At 45.0% G+C, this 13,974-nt stretch overlaps 1 protein-coding gene across 3 annotated transcripts in view; it reads left to right on the forward strand.

Moving 5' to 3' along the window:
• mxd1 (MAX dimerization protein 1) overlaps positions 1-13,203 on the forward strand; it is a 34,565-nt gene extending 21,362 nt beyond the window's left edge. The window contains exons 4-6 of one of the 3 annotated variants that reach the window (XM_081714942.1): positions 4,353-4,479; positions 5,065-5,224; positions 5,836-13,203. In XM_081714942.1, the coding sequence (XP_081571068.1) occupies positions 4,353-4,479; positions 5,065-5,224; positions 5,836-6,026 (478 nt within the window). In that variant the 3' untranslated portion in view covers positions 6,027-13,203. Of the gene's footprint in view, positions 1-4,352; positions 4,480-5,064; positions 5,225-5,832 lie in introns of all 3 variants that reach the window. The other 2 variants (XM_081714941.1, XM_035529960.2) reach the window with 2 other exon arrangements.
• Positions 13,204-13,974: the final 771 nt, after the last annotated feature.

Raw genomic sequence — 13,974 nt, forward strand, 5'->3', positions numbered from 1 at the left:
ACTGCTTGGCTCATATTGTAACTTTTTATACCCAGACAACCCACAGAGGGAGGTCTACCTGTGTCATCTAGTTTGACGCTCCAGATCAACATGGCATGCTGCTCACACTGTTGCACATGCTGGAGATATTTACCCTCCACCAGATCTGGCCCTCACGCAGATACCTTGCACTTAGGGGAGAGACACACACACACACACACACACAAACCCAAGGATAGGACACTGAGTGGAGAATGCGTAATGATTACCCTAGAGAATATGGCAAACAGCCACCCTGTGTTTTCTTCTCTGTCAAAGGAGCCTTGCAGAGGGGCAACGTGGGCTTGTATTGAGGAGTGGAGCAGGTGGGTGGAGCACGAGGGTTAATGCAGTGCTATGTTTTCTCTATGAAAGGTGGAGGAGGAGGTGGGGGCTCTGTTGGTTGATCGTGAGAAAGTAGCTCTCAGACTGTAACCGGAGCTCTGTGGCACCGCACCTCCGCCCCTGTGCCGCTCTACTAGGGGTTAAGACAATTCCACAGAGGTCAGAGGGTCAGGGGGTAGCAAAAATGAGAGATTTACAACCCACAGGGTCAGAGATCACCAATGCGACCTGTTTTCCTAACAGAGGTACAAGGCTGTGCACAGCATATGAGAGTTTGGAGAGAGGGCGTGGAGAGAGGCCTTGGGGGAGGGGATGCGGAACCCCTCCCACTTTCTGTTGCAAAGCCGGCCCTTGTCTGCCTTAACCAATCACAGCTCTCCACATGTGCCTCCTTTCCTGGATAGGAGTCGAAGACTGGTTGTAGGACAAAGTCTGCACTTCAATCTTTCCTCTCAAATACCAAAGAACATGGAGGGTGTGGCTGAAGGGTCATTTATACTTAAGCTGTATCCTTCCTCTTGAGGCCCACCTACATTTAAAAAAAATATTTTTTAAATAAAACCATCACCTATGACCCTTGAACCATGCCGTCTGGATGTGTGCTTGTGTGTGTGTCTACATTTAACAAACATCAGAGCCCTAATCATAGTTAAGTCCTGTCACTGGTTATGTGCTCAGAGGTTATATAATCGTACCCCACTGCCCTTTAGTCCAGTTAGCCATGCAGAGACTGAAAGAAGAGAACAGTAGCACAGATTTGACCCCATGTGTGTGGACCTGTATAGGAGAGACTGGTATATGTTGGTGAGTGAGAGTGAGAGTGAGTGAGAGTGAGTGAGAGAGAGTGAGAGTGAGAGTGAGTGAGAGTGAGTGAGTGAGAGTGAGTGAGAGTGAGAGTGAGAGAGAGAGAGAGAGAGAACCTCTTTCTGAAACATCCTGTAACTGGAAACAATTTTGAAAATTATATACATACACAGGAGACACGGGTATATGTTAATATGTTAATCTTATCTTTCAGTGAATCTTATCTTTCACACCACGGTCCTTAATGAGCAAAGCTCACTCTGTACACCACCTATCATTCACCACCACCCATTTGTGCAGTTCTGTTCTCTGCCATGGTTACTGTGCATGCAGCCCCTGGGTGAAGCACTGTCGACCCACATCCCTGGATTAGCATTGCTAGCATGCATCTCAGTCAGACGGTGAAGCAGCAATAGCTGTTAGTAGCTCAGAATACATAACAGGTTGGTTTATGTACATAAACATATTTTGTTGAAATATTTCTATTTTGTTGAAAGGGTTAGTTCAAAAAATTGTACTACTTTTTAGTTTTCTCCAAAATTGTCTTGATGCGACATGAAAAAATAGATGTCCATGTCAGACACCAATAACTTTTGCAATCTTTTGTGTTTGATATGAACATATTGAACTGCTGCTTAGTGAATCCACCTTTGAACTGTGTGCATTACACACTCAGAGAAAGAAGCTTCATATAGTTTTTCTTTTTTTTTTGACTCGTAAGGAATGTATTTGTTGGAGAGCTGCGTTAACTGCTTTGCTAATAAAAAAAATGTCTCCATGTGGTCCTTCACTTTTGCAGCCATTCTAAGTTAACTTTCCTTTGCTGGGAACTTTACAATTTGTTTGCAAATGTTCGAATATCAGACTAAACATATATAGAGAAGTAATCAACAGATAATGGTATGGACTGACTGTGCAGTAATCTATGGGCTGGAGTTTGGAAAGGAATACAATAGAATGGCTGTTCAGTAATCTATTTTTGATGCTAACTAGTGCAAACCACTGGCACCCACTGGCTTTAACGTGTTAAATTAGCATAAGACACACCCCCATGCTGTGAAATGTCCTACTTTAGAACATAAGTGAATTAAGTTAAATGTCATCATGTCTTCCACTCCTCCTAACCAGCAAGCTTGGTTGTTGCTTAACCTACATATTAACAGCAGTCAGGCTATGTGCTATATCCTCTTTTCAGACTGGGGATGGAATTACAGAAGGTTTTCACTAACAGCTGAAGGGTTGTGCCATCAAATAAAAACACTGATAAGGCAGTGTGCACAAGCATTTGATAAGCTGCCAGTGTATTCACTTTCTACAGTGTCATCAGCGTAGAGAAAATGAAAAGGTGTTCTTTAAACAAACGTTCTCAGGGATAATGTATTCATGGCAGGTGTTTCACCTGACACACTTGAACCATTATATAGGGAACAAATCCTACTCCTAAAGCTCGCACTGTCTCACTGGGATTTGCCCACGTTGTGTGGTTCCACTCATTTATTTAAAAAAAAATCTGGCAGTGCTCACTGGAGGAGCCATTTTGTGAATGAATACTAGTTAAACATTGTCACACCATCCTTTCAAAATGGTGATTAGGCTATTGTGTTATGAAAATCATCATTTCTGATCTTTTTTCCCACCTAGATTAAAAAAATACATAATATCCATCATGTTGACTAGTTGTTATGTGCTTAGTGTGTTTATACACATGACCTGTTCAGCATATGCAGAAGGGAAAGTGATTTAATTGAGGGTGTTGGGAGACAGAATTGCTCCAGGAATAATCATAGGTCTCTGTCACTCCTCTTTTTCTTTTCTCTCTGTTTTTGTTTTAATGCCGTGACTCACAAAGAGATGCCCACACACAAACACACACTGATACACATTTTCAAAGTAGCAATGTGTGCACACACCCTCACACAAAGAGCTCTGTTGCCATTAGCCACACACTAAGAGACAGGCAGAGAAATAGCTGGGATGTGACCCACGCCTTCACGCGTGTATGCATTTTCACGGGGAGGTTGTGTAACGGGTCGTGTGGGTACCGCTACCCACCACGCCTTTAGCAGCTGGGAATGCTATTATCACTGGATTAACCCTTTGATGGGCACTGCGTCAGCGGTGCTTTTAGAGTTTTGCAATTGAGAGTTCCACATGTAATGTAACAATAATTGTAGTCAGTTCTGACAATACTTGTTGCATTCTGGAACCACGAGGGTTAATGTGCCCCTGCTGCTAAAGCATACCTGAGCATAACATACAGACAGAAACCGGCAGAGTGGGGCTCTTCAGTTCTGACAGAATCAATCTGGGTCATCCCTAAAGCTGCTGTCACTTTGCTCAGAGTTAGGTGTCATATACTGAAACAACATCCTCCTTCATCCCTGGATCTTTTTAAAATCCAGATTAACAGACGCTGAGGTCATGTGATATATAAAGCAGTGTGTGACATAGGGCAGCTGATCCATACTTACAGCTGTTACTGCAGGCAGCCACCCTGCCTGGGACCGACAGGAGGTAAACGTGACCTCTGAGCACCAAAGAGCAGCTCCCTGAGCTCCCAGAGCACCCATTGTACCTTCCTAAGTGACTCCGTCTCCGCTACAGTGTCACAAGTGGGATGGCAGCGTGTCCCAGGTTGATGAATGCACCCCTGCTATAAGGGGATGGTGAAGCCCAGTGTGATGGAGACCATCGCTCTGCGAAAGGGAGGATGGGACTGTCACCTAAGAAGGTTCAATGGCTGCTCTGGCTGCTGTGCCAGGGAGCTTCTCTTTGGTGCTCAGAGCTCATGTTTACCTCCTGTCAGACCCGGGTTTGAGTCCTGGGTAGGGTGGCTGCCTTCATTGCACCCCATTTAACCTTCCTAAGTCTCTCACATTGTTACTGTACTGAGATCTGTGGCCTGAAGTGTTCTGATGTTTTCGTGCTGCCATGAATTCTGTAATAAGAAGTTTATGGACCCTGGTCCGAAATGTTTACGTTTATTATGTCTGCTATTTTAAGAACTGAAGCAGTAGCTACCTCAGAGTCACTACTGTGCAGTGTGCAGTTGCAGGATATAATTGGAGATTACATTGTCCGTCATCATTAGTGTGTACTTAAAATGATTTGTCTCTGTCACTTTTCCTCTTTGTTTATTTCTCTCTCTCTCTCTCTCTCTCTCTCTCTCTCTCTCTCTCTCTCAGACGGGCACATTTACGACTATGTTTGGAGCGTTTGAAATCTCTGGTGCCTCTGGGACCAGATTCCAACAGGCACACTACACTTAGCCTACTAATGAAGGCCAAGGAACACATCAAGGTGCATGCGTGTGTGAGTGCGAGTGTGTGAGAGTCCATGCTGAAGACCATGGTCTCTGAGCATATAGAAGAAATAACAATGGAAATGTCACTAAGTCACAATATATGATTTATAAATGCTGATTTTACATTTATATGAAATGCCAAATTCCAGCACGAATCCGACGGCCCACCCTAGATCTCTGGTTTTGTCTCCTCCGGCTCACAGCACACCTAAACCAGGTAACCGAGTGTGGGAGGTACACTGATCACCTGGCTCAGGTATGCTGGGGGCTTCCATCAAGCAGAAAGGCTTGGGGTGTGGCCCAGGGAGCCCCCCATGGTGCCGTGTGTGCTACACCACACATCACAGACAGCTCAAACACACACTTTACATGTGTCATCATCACAGGATTTGCTTTAGTTGTCAACCTCAATCTTGTTAAAGAATATGTTAGGATTAGGGAAGGATTTGAGAGTTTGTAATTGAGATTGAACTGAATTGAGTTTTGACTCCCTGCTATGAATGAAAGAGTGTTTTCAGGTTTTGGAGTTTGAACAGTTAGTGATTGTGTGTGTGTGTGTGTGTGTGTGTGTGTGTGTGTGTGTGTGTGTGTAGAGGTTGGAGGATAGTGAGAGGAAAGCTCAACATGCTATTGAGCAGCTGCAGAGAGAGCAGAGGCACCTGCGCAGACGCCTGGAGCAGCTGGGGGTGGAGCGCACTCGCATGGACAGTATGGGCTCCACGGTGTCCTCAGACAAGTCCGACTCTGATCAAGGTACTCACACGCTGATCAGCTCACTCCCACAGTCCTACACACACTCTCACACTCCCACACTCCACCTCACACATGCTCAGTCCTACACACACACACACACACCCACACACCTTTTCTCAAACAACCACAGTCCATCACTCATTCATACTTGTCCAGTTAGACACACATCTTCAATGAAAATTATCACTGTAAGGTTCCATAGCTCAAAAAATGTCTACAAAAGGATTTTCAGTGTGTTTCACTCTGACCTACAGACAGATGGACATCATCAATATGAATTCTACTGATTAATAGGTTAACACACACACATGCTCAAAGTGTTGCCTATGAGATCTCTTATTGCATATCTTTTATGTGTGTTTTTGCATGTGCCTGTACCCATGTGTTCTGTCTGCGTGCATGTGTTCTGTGTGTGTATTCTGTGTGCATATGTGTGTGTGTGTGTTCTGTGTGTCTGTGTTCATTGTGTGCGTGTGTGTTCTTTCTGTGTGTGTGTGTGTGTGTGTGCGCGTGTGTGTACATTGTGTGCCTGTGCATTGTGTGTTTTCGGGTGTGTTTGCACGCGTGTGTGTTCTGTGTGTGTGTGTGCCTGCGTGTGTGCGCTACAGAAGAGTTGGACGTGGATGTGGAGGGCACTGACTACCTGCTGGGTGATGCGGAGTGGAGCACCAGCAGTGTGAGTGACTCTGACGAGCGGGGCAGTATGCGCAGCGTGTGCAGTGACGAAGGCTATTCCAGTGCCAGCCTCCTCCACCTCACCACCGCCCATGACAACACCCCCACACTCGGTTGCACCCTATAAGACCACAACTTCTCCTCCCCCTAAACCCAGAGCTCCATCCCCTCTCTGCTCGCCCCACGCATCTTGGTGCACTCCCCCGATCGCCCTTCTCTTCCTGGGCTCCGATGGATCGTCTCCAGGGCTGGATTAGTTCAAAGCAGATTTGGCCTTGGTCTCTGCAGACTGTGGTCAAGTTGTATCAAAGGTTTCAAGGTCAGACCTCTGATCTGGGGTCAGTTTTTGCATCTTAGATCCTTATGATATGACGATAATGAGCTGAACGTACATCAGTCCTTCTGTTCTCATATGCGTCATGCATATGAGCTCAGCTTTTCTTCTGTATCTGAAATGAACTTGCTGTTATTTGAGTTCTGAACCACAAGAGCAAAAGCAAGACTTTTTCACACGATTTGCTCTCTTCTGCAGTCTGGATACGAGTACAAAGGACAGAAATCAATAGGAGGAAGATTAGAGTGAGCATTGGAGTGAACCCACAGTCTCAGCCAACTACACCTCATATATCCAGCACAAATTGGACCAGTTGGAGTCTGTCCAACCACACTTCACATCGTTGCCCCGCCTTCTTTCACTTATCCAATCCCGCCCATGCTATCACTCTGCACCGTCCAATCAGCAGCAGAGGGGCAGAGGAGAGCTGCCTGCTGTTGTCCAATCAGTTCGTCCTTTCCATACGCTGCCCCTACCTCACCACTCTCCTGTTCAGTGACAGAGGCTCTTGCTCTGCCCCCCCCCCCCCCCCCTTAAAGCTCAGAAAGAGCAGAACCTTGAAACACCCATGAAAGACCTTTCAGCCAGAGAATGTGTAACACACCACACCCACTGCCTACTCAGACCTCTCTGGGCCAATCGTACGCAGTCTATCTGTCACCGCCTTCCATTCTCCTCCAATCAAGACTGGACTGTCCAGGCACAGGGCTAGGTCACCTGATCTGTCAGGTGACCTATCAGCATGGAATTTTGCACTTAGAGCAGGGATGCCTAACTTCAGTCCTGGAGATCTACTACCCTGCTGAGTTTAGCTTCAACACTCCTGACTCTAATATTCCGATGCAGATGAAGGGCTTGATTAGTTGGATCGGATGTGTTACATTAGGGTTAAAAATAAACTCTGTAGGTTGTTAGATCTCCAGAATTGGGCATCCTTGACTTCGAGCAACCTGTCGGTTCAAGCTGCTTCTGGCAACAGACCTAAGAACAGTATTATTGTTAGTGTCTGACAGCTTAACTAGAGGAAACTGTTCTGAGATCTGTGCTGTGAAGGATGCTTCTACCAGGAGCTCAGATAACACAGCAGGAACGTCAAAAAAACAAGCAAAAGGTGTGTGGACACGCTGTCATTGTCGTCATCGTGGTTGGTTTTAATTTTTTCCCTCTTCAGAGGGGCTGCAGCTATTCTAGTTCTGTATCAGGTGTAGTCTTATAGTTAGTCTTAAAGAAATATCTTCCTGCAGTGTCCAGCATTCTTTTCCTCCACCCATCTCAGTGTACTTGGAGCCATGGGACACTTACACCAAGCACTGCTGTGATGTCATTCTTCTCAGCAGCCACTAGTACTGTTCTCTGTGGAGCCAGTGGAAGATGCCCTTTTAAACACCAGACATGAGGCTGGTCTTGACATTTGCATTACTTTGTTCTAAATGATGGGTTCAGCCAAACACACTAACACTAACAGTGATTTGATGCTAACGTTGCCATGCTAACGTCAGCACTCTTGCATGATTGGTCACAACCGTGGTTATATGTGACCTCTGAGGTCAGGAATTGTGGGTAAGTCGAACTGCACTCGTGTTAGGATGAAAAGGGCACCTTCTACCCAGACCGCTATTACCGTGTTGGGCAGCAGGGCGGCAGTAAAGAACACACGTCACTTGTACTTCATGACGCACACACGAGCGTCCGGGGATCCAAGCAACTGTTACTGATTGTTACTGCTTCTGTTCTTACTCTGAATGGGTGCTTGACTTTGCCACCTTGATTTTTACCAGGGGTAGAACAAGAATCGAAGACATCGTGTTGTTGTAAGGAGCATAATGCGGCATGAGATTGTGTAAGGGTGGGTGGGTCTGGGTGTGTGCTGGGGGAGGTGCTGGGAGGAGTAGGGTGGGATGGGGGTGGGGCTTGACCTGGGGGCAGTACCTGGGAGAAATGGCAGAGGGCTGGGGCAGGGGTAAAATCTGGAATTCAGGTTGTTCTTTCTCTTCCTCTCTCTCTAAGGACAGTGGCGTATTCTGCATCCTCAAGTCTTTGGGTGTTTGCGTGCCCTTCCCGCTCAGCTATTTTTTGTTTTTGTTCGTTTGTTTGTTTGTTCTTTAAAGTAAGATCTCTTCAAGGGGGAGGATGTGGGATAAAGAGAATAACGCGGAAGAAAGCACATTCCATATCTGACTGGGAAGACACCAGCATTAGCATTACTGTGAGAAGTCGTCTGCTTGGAATTCTGGGAAAGTAAAGTAGTTTTGGAATACCCAGAATGTAGTTGGGCTGACCTTCTACATGTAGCTGTGTGTGTGTGTGTGTGTGTGTGTGTGTGTGTGTGTGTGTGTGTGTGTGTGCACGCACGCGTGTGCACCCTTCACAGTGGTGACACTGCGCTGCAGCTAAACCCCCTGTGAGAGTAAACAGTTGGTTGTCCTTTCAGCTAAATGTTGTCATTCTGTGTACATAGTTTACAAAAAAAAAAATCTATATGTATAGAAAAGTATTTATTTAATCTAAATATATGTCAAAGCATAGAAATATACAAAGGAGAATATATTTAAGTAGTAATTTTCTTAGTGGCTTCAGTTATCCCTGTGGAATTTTAAAGTGTAGTTCATTTGCACAGAACAGTGTATCTTCATGGGTTTAGAGCTATATTGTACCTTAGATTATTTGTGTATATCCTAAAATATGACATTGTGCTCTTAGAACTAAAAATGTTGTGTTTTATTCTATTGGAGATTTTTCACTATTACAGAATCTATTTTAAGTATGGACAAACATACATGTGCTAAAAAGTAAATATGTAAGGGATATGTGCATAAAAGTGTATGGAAGTGGGAAATGAGGTGATTTGTTTGTTGTAGTGGAGTTGTCATGATGAGAGGCAGTAGCTAGGGTTAGGGTTCATGTGAGCACTGGCCCTAGCTGTCATTTCTGTGCCTAGGAACCCTGAAGAAGAAGCCTTACCTTCTGTAAAGTGTGTTTACTGTCACACTAGTGACAGAGTGGTGCTGTGGTCAGGGCTAGCGGAGAGTGCGGGAGGACTTTGGTGTCTGAATGTAAGTGCTTTGGGGAGGGATGGACAAGTCTGTTTTATTAGTGCAGTTCCAAAGATGAGGAAACATTCAGGAGAATCTTCAGGAGCTGCTGGTGACATCTTCAATCACTTGAATGAAATGCACCAAAAAAAAACCTTTAAAAAATGTTTTTAATTAAAAAAGATCTAACAATAATACATTTGCAAACACAAACTGTAGGATTATTCATTCTAAATGTGTGGAATGCTGCTTCTAATATTTTTAAATATTTGCTTGGCCTTCCTTTGCCCAGAAGGAGAAGTAGTGTGAGAAGGTTTACACTTGAAATGTGATGTGGCTAATGTAGTGAGAGCACTCCTTCTTGGGGGGGGGGGGGGGGGGGGGGATGTGTTTGTATGTTCTCTTAAGTCGTCACTGTCCACAGACAGAGAGAAAGGGTTTGGACAGAGCATTTTGTTGGGGGGGGGGGGGGGGGGGGGTGTTGGGTTGGGAAGGGCCTGGAAGTGTTGAATTATTTCAAGCTATTTGTATGAATATGCTTTTGTCTTGTTTTATTTGTTATAAGTAAAAAAAAAAAACCACAAAGGTGCAAACTAAAAGTTCATTTTCCTCCCAAGATTGTGTCTTATTCAAAACTGATGTAATTGATACTTCTCAAAAAATACACACACATGCTCATTCACAGCTCACACACCTAAGTATATCTAAGAGTCGTTCCCCCCCATACAGCCAGTGGGGAGAGGATGCCAAATCAATGCACTCTGGTATATTCTGTAAGCCAATAGGGCGTGTTCGAGTAACTCAGGATTCACTCCCCCATCCGTGCAGCTTTGTTAATCATAAAATCACTGCTGAAACACACAGGATGTACTGTGTTGCTCGAGCACGGCCAGCACATACAGTAAACTCTGGGCTAAAGCCTTAAAATCATAGAGATGTATGATTATTACGTCTTTATAAAATGTACACGTGACCTAACACATTGCCACTCATTCCTGATGGGGGTGAATGTGTCTCAGGTGTGTTTTGCTGCCAGACATGCGCACACACACACACACACACACATTCAAATTTGCTGCCTCTAGTGGAGGTTTATGCTTGGTTAGCATTTAGTCAAAAACTAACATTTGTATGCTAATACAAGGTGAAAAATTGGTCTGTTTGATTGTTGACTACTAGATCATGGATGTAAAAATGTAATACCAGGAAATGTGTTACTATTTGGCTAGTGACATCTGAATAAAAAAAAGGAAAACTAAAGAAAAGTGCTCACCTAGACATCACCGCCTTTACGCTTTTATTTGCTTCAATGCCACCGCTGCAAAGGAAAAGGAACAAAGGCAACAGCTTGTATGAACAACACCGGCGTCCAGACGTGCACGCGCTGCGTGAGAAGCTCTGCCAAACGGGACGACCAGCCAGCATCGAGATCCGACACCCCTACGCTGGATGGACAGACGGCCGACATTTTGAGTCTGAGGTGTCCTACAGTGAGAACCACTTAATAGGGCGAGGGGTCAGGCCCAGTGTTCAAGGACCAGACCAAATAACGGAGGGTGGAGTACTGGGTGCATGCAGGGTTTGGATGAAAGATTATGACCATAATCATAAAGCCATAGTGCGCTGATGGCACTGATCTTCCCCTCTTTGACCAGATGTACTTTTCTATTAAGAGGTTGTATATGTAAGCAGCAACAGGAGAAAATGTGTTTGCCACCCTGAACACCCGAGCTGGAATTGTTGAGTGCTGTGAAATTTGGCCTTGTAAATTCCTACCGTGAATATTCAGCTTTTTACTAATACTGATGGAGTTCTCAGCTGAAATGCTACAACCTTGTAGAGGGTGAAAGGGTGTGTTGTAATGACAGGAGACAGTAACCTGTTGTGTGTGGGTGTGGGTGGAGGGGAGCCAGGATCTCAAAGCTAGCATGAGGCAGTACTACCGCTTTGCTATCGCAGGACTGTGCCTGTCGGTCTATGTGACCTCTCCCTACCTTTGCTGTCATAATAGTCCAGTGCCTTATCCTGCTGTGACCTCCAGTTCTCTGGCCTGTAACAAACACTCAGAAACCAAACAGGGCAGGCATGACACACAAACTGCTAAACTAATCTGTAAAGTCCTTCAACACAAATGCACATGCCAAGTTGAAACAAAACCATACATGCCCTTACTGTACACATCACACACCTAAACATGTCCTACTCCCGTGCACAAACCATTCCTGGTTTTCCACGGATTATGTCGTCTAAAATAAATTTAAAAAATGTAATCCCATGATTAGGTTTAATATGTGTGGGCAAGCGTAGCTCAGCAGTTAAGGTACTGGACCAGTAATCAGAAGGCTCAACCCCACCATTGCTAAGCTCTCACTGTTGGGTGCCTGAGCAAAACCCTTAACCCTAAATTGCTTGAATTGTACTCAGTCACTTTGGATAAAAGTGTCTGCTAAATTCCATAAATGTAAAAGTGTCCAGAAGAGTGGAGAAAAAGCAGAGATTGGATTACTGCAGGAAGCAGAAACAGCTCTGACTGCACATACCTCACAGCACAGGCGCCTCCCCTGACGGTAGACGCTACACGCTTGCCTTCCTCAGGCCCCCTGCTTCAGTTAATTAGCACTCAGCAACATAAAAGATGGTTCCATACTAACATGAGAAATTTGATCTAAACTGGCAACTAAATATGATAATATACAGCAACAACCTAAACATGCGCACTACCTACACACACACACACACACACACACACAGCCTAACAGGCCGTGGCCATATGACTGGGCACCATGCTCCGATAGAGGTTGCACCCCAGGGTCATGGCAAACAGAAGGTGTGTGTGTGTGTGCTGTGATTACTCAGGGGACCAGAGCAGAGTAGCTGAGGAGAGAGGAAAGGGGAAAAAGGAGAAGAGTGAGAGGAGGAATAGACAGTGGGAGACACCGCAGCCACACAGCCTACGCCGGGCTGGATAAAGAAACCCCAGCTCTGCACGTTACAGTTCTGTGTAAATGCCAGGAGAGCAGGAAACGTAGAATGGCCTGGCCTTTATTTAGCCTGGAACACGGGCTCCCGGGGTAGGATGTGCGGGGGCAGCACAGTGTGGGCGTCAGGGAGGGGACGGTGAGTAGGGGCTGATTAGGAGTGTGGTGCTTTGGATCTTGGTTGTGCGGTTATGCTGACAGGAGCCTGTTCTCGCTAGTATCTCTCGTCATAACAAGACAACGGCAGATTAAGATAAGGAGTTCCTGCGCTATTCTCAGTTTTACCTGAGTAAGAAAGGACTCTGTGTGTGTGTGTGTGTGTTATAATAATAGCCTTGACCTGGATTTTGGCTTTACCTTCCTCTCCTGTGATTCCCTGAGTCATGAGTAGCCTCTCTAGTGTGTGTATATGTGTGTGCAAGAAAGGTGTGTCCACATATGGATGTGGACACAAAGGGTGATATTAGTATCTTATATGGCTCAAGGGGAGAGAAAGTGAACCCAGAGGCATTAGACCAGATCCCTCACCACATGTATATGCACTCTGGGATTGTCCATGCCTTTGGTGAACATGTTATGACACTTCCTAGGATACTACCTGAATACATGCCGGATTAAGTGTTAATATATTACTGTAAATGTTAATTATATCCGTATGGCCATTTTAGTTAACATACAGTAATATCAGACACATCCAGTGAAAATAAGTGCTATCACTTGCAACATATCTAATGACATTAATTAAATAATTACTGCATCATAGAAGTATTAACTGAGTATTATAAAACATTACTATTAAATAAAACAAACCTTTCTTTGTAGAGAAATCTAAGCCTATTTTTAACTTTCTTCCACGTAAGTTTCTAAATTACATTTAGTTCAAATGCAGAAATGAAAAATTATATTTGTAAGAACACCCTATTCAGAGAATACGTAGGGATATTAAAATTACCCCCAATGTCCCGTGTTAAGTGACGTTTTCTTTACGTAATACGGTTTCGTTGTTTCGTGGTGGAACAGTGCGCTCTCTGGTGGACAATAGGCGCAACAGCGTTCACAAGTAATATCCTGCCGCCATCTTGCCTGATCTGATATTTCTTATCAAATAATGCCCTCTAGTGGCTAATAGGTGTATCTCTCGAGCTAGCGTTCTTTCTGTCTGTCTGTCTGTCTGTCTCCACGAGTATTCCCACACATCATCCATCAATCCAGACCCTCTGTCCAGGTCACTGAATTTCGCATTCCTCTCAGTCTCATGCACTTTTTCCTTGTTCCACCCAAACCACAAAGCTCAAACCTCATCAGTCTTAGTGCTCTGCTCTCCATCCTACAGCTCCCCTGTTCAGTCTGTCTGTCTGTCTGTCTGTTCCCTCTTGTCTGTTAGTGTTTCCTGCAAAATGTCCCTGTCTAAAGACCCGTACTGCCAGCTCACGGTCTTGGGCCTTTGCCAGACAACAGCACGCCTTATTTTATGTTTCCCATCCGTGCCTCTCACAACCTAAAATGTTCTATGTCGTCTATGGTATTTCTCTCCCTCTCCCTCCCTCTTTATCACACACACAGACACAAAATGGCCTGATTTAGGTCGAAGTTACATCTCCCTCTCTCGCAAGCAGAGATGAAACAGCATGTCTCAGGTGTTTGAGAAGCGCTGACTAGCAGTGAAGGGAACCCAGTGACCCCCTCTACCAGGGGCAGGATGGAGGATTGTTCTTCTCTGTAGTTAGGTGT

The sequence above is a fragment of the Electrophorus electricus genome, chromosome 5 (assembly GCF_041902795.1).
Source record: "Electrophorus electricus isolate QZ-2024a chromosome 5, ASM4190279v1, whole genome shotgun sequence".
Lineage (NCBI taxonomy): Eukaryota > Metazoa > Chordata > Actinopteri > Gymnotiformes > Gymnotidae > Electrophorus > Electrophorus electricus.